This window comes from Condylura cristata, unplaced genomic scaffold (genome assembly GCF_000260355.1).
Source record: "Condylura cristata isolate star-nosed mole 26May11 unplaced genomic scaffold, ConCri1.0 scaffold00060, whole genome shotgun sequence".
NCBI classification, from domain to species: domain Eukaryota; kingdom Metazoa; phylum Chordata; class Mammalia; order Eulipotyphla; family Talpidae; genus Condylura; species Condylura cristata.
In genome coordinates this window covers 638,962-641,775 of record NW_004567161.1, presented here as the reverse complement: position 1 = coordinate 641,775, position 2,814 = coordinate 638,962, and the positions used below count along the sequence as shown (strand labels likewise).

The following is a 2,814-nucleotide window of genomic DNA, read 5'->3' as shown; positions in this document are numbered from 1 at the left end:
CGTGGCCCCCGGGGACCCGCCCTGGGGCAGGAGGTGAGGCCACCGACCCTGGCGCCTGTCCGAGGCGGGGCAGAGACCCGCCCCGGCCGTCCAGAGGTCGTGGTCAGGGGCGTGGATGTGCCCGCCGGGAGGACACCGCCCCCTCCCAGAGGCGGGGCGTCGCAGCCCAGGGCTGCCCCCATCCTGGGGTGGGGCGGGGGTCCGCTGGCCGGAGACCAGCGGGGGGCACCGAGGGTGCCTCTGAGGGCCTGTCCTTGCCCATGGGCCCGCCGGAGCAGCCCACCCGTGTGCGTAGGGGCGCGGCGAAGCTGAGCACACGCTGGGCCCAGGCACCTCGCTGGCAGCCCGGGCTGGCTCCACGCCTGCGTTGCTTTGAGAGCTGCCGAGGATGCGGGGCGATGCCCAGTACTCTCCTCCCCACACTCCCCTGGCCCCGCCCCGGCGGACGGTGCCTGCTCTTGGCCGGCCACTGGGCACTGGCGCACTCCAGAAAGCCCTGGCCGCAGCCAGCGCCGTGGGTGGACACACAAGCCCAGCCCCCGGCGGCCGTCCACAGCAGGCAGAGGCCTGGGTTCTGGAGCTGCTGTGGGGTGTCAGCGGGGGCGGGCCCCCATGTGCCCGCGGGCCCGCGAGGCCAGGGGCACCCACACGAGGCTGGAGGCCGCCATCTGATGCCAGAGCGGCCGGTGGGGGGGGGGTGCTGCCAGGGCGGGGGGACAGGGGCGGGTCAGCTTTGGGCACTTCCACGCGTGGGGCTGGCCGACTGGACAGAGACTTCTGGGTGCAGGCGAGGGCCGCCTGGGGGCTCTGGGGGCTTGAAGGCAAGAGCAGTCAGATAAGGCGCTGCCCAGCCCAGGAGTGTGCCCCTCGGGGGTCCCAGCCCCGGCAGAGGCCGCACTGCGGTGCCGCGTGACGCCAGCAGGGGGCGGCAGGGAGCTGGCGCTGTCCTGCTTGCCGGGACCCGCCCTCCCAGTGGGGGTCCCCTGCCACCAATGCCCAAAGGGATCCCCGGGACCCAGTGAGCCCCGACTTCACAAACGGGTCAGCTTAACACAGAATCTTGTAGAACTGTGGCAACACGGAGGCGCGAGGGCGGCGGTCACCACGCGGTCACCACGCGGTGTCCCGCCACGGCCTGTCCCACCCGCGGGACAGCTCCTGCTCGCAGTGTCCCCAGCCGGGCCCCTTCCAGACGCCCCTGGCAGAGGGTCCCTTCCAGGGGAACTTCATTCAGGACGAGCTGGCCAACCGGGCGCCTCTGTGGAGGGGGTGTGAGCTGGGCGGGCGCCCCGAGAGGCAGGCAGGCAGGCCCCGCCCAGCAGCGGAGGAGGGGGGTCCGGCTGGGGGCCCTGGGCTTTCACGCCCATGTCTTTGTCCTCAGGGCTGAAGAAACACATGAAAAATACAGCCCAGGGCCGGGCGAGGAGCCCCCCGCTTCCCGGTGCTTTCGCTGCTGTGACCCCGGCCCCCCGGTGTACCCCGCCATCCCCGCGCCCCAGATCAACATCACCATCCTGAAAGGTGAAAGGCCCTGAAAGGCCCTGGCGGGGTGGCAGCAGGCCGGCGGGGGATGGCGGGCGGCAGGCCAGGGCGCGAGGGGCGGTGAGGGGCGGTGAGGGGCGGCAGTGGGGAGGCGGTGGGGGTGGCGGCGGCCGCCGGGGCCGGGCTGGGGACTGTGGGGGGGTGGCAGTGGGGTGCTGGGGAGCTGGGTGCGGGAACAGCAGGACGACAGGGAGGTGCCGTCCTGGGGTGGGCACGTGCAGTCCGGGCGGGCAGGCCACGGGGGCTCCACTTCCGAGCTCTGGCTCCGCTCCAAGAGGACCGCTGGGGGGGGGCTGTCTGCGGGAGCCTGGGCCCCCCCCAGCAGGCAGCGGGGCGCTGGGCAGCCTTCGGGGGCTGGGGCTGCAGCCCCTTGAGCCCCAGGTCCACCGGCAGCCTCTCCGCCCCTCCCGCTACAGAGGGCCTGGGACGACGGGGGGGGGGGGGGGGACGCAGCGTCCCACACCGGCCGCGGTTTGCTCAGGGCCTGGCCGCGGGCCTGCTGCTTTGGGGGGCCCGCGTGTCCCGGCCTTTGCCTGGACCTTCCGGAAACAGAGTGTTTGCTTCGGGATGGAAACAGACCAGCGCGTGTGCGTGTGCGTGTGCGTGTGCGTGTGCGTGTTTGGGGCGCGGGCGCGCGCCACCTCGTGCTCTCCGTCGGCAGGGGAGAAGGGCGACCGCGGAGACCGAGGCCTGCAGGGCAAATTCGGCAAGACGGGCTCGGCCGGCGCCAGGGGCCACGCGGGGCCCAAGGGGCAGAAGGGGTCCGCGGGGGCCCCCGGCGACCGCTGCAAGGCCCAGTACGCGGCCTTCTCGGTGGGCCGCAAGAAGCCCCTGCACAGCGGCGCCTACTACCAGACCGTGGTCTTCGACACCGAGTTCGTGAACCTGTACGGGCACTTCAGCATGTTCACCGGCCGCTTCTACTGCCACGTGCCCGGCGTCTACTTCTTCAGCCTCAACGTGCACACCTGGAACCAGAAGGAGACGTACCTGCACGTGATGCGCAACGCCGAGGAGGCGGCCATCCTGTACGCGCAGGTGAGCGACCGCAGCATCATGCAGAGCCAGAGCCTGATGCTGGAGCTGCGGGAGCAGGACGAGGTGTGGGTGCGGCTCTTCAAGGGCCAGCGCGAGAACGCCGTCTTCAGCGACGAGTTCGACACCTACATCACCTTCAGCGGCTACCTGGTGAAGCCGGCCTCCGAGCCCTAGGGCCGCCGCGGGCTGGCTCCTCCCCCCACCCCCCGGCCCCCCTCCCCGGCCCGGCGCGGC

At 72.7% G+C, this 2,814-nt stretch overlaps 1 protein-coding gene across 1 annotated transcript in view; it reads left to right on the top strand.

The window, feature by feature from the left end:
- Positions 1 to 2,774, top strand: part of C1QTNF1 (C1q and tumor necrosis factor related protein 1) — a 9,365-nt gene extending 6,591 nt beyond the window's left edge. The window contains exons 2-3 of the mRNA XM_012734575.1: positions 1,156 to 1,521; positions 2,204 to 2,774. Coding sequence (XP_012590029.1) covers positions 1,156 to 1,521; positions 2,204 to 2,754 — 917 coding nt within the window. The 3' untranslated portion in view covers positions 2,755 to 2,774. The remainder of the gene's footprint in view (positions 1 to 1,155; positions 1,522 to 2,203) is intronic.
- The last annotated feature ends 40 nt before the right edge of the window (positions 2,775 to 2,814 follow it).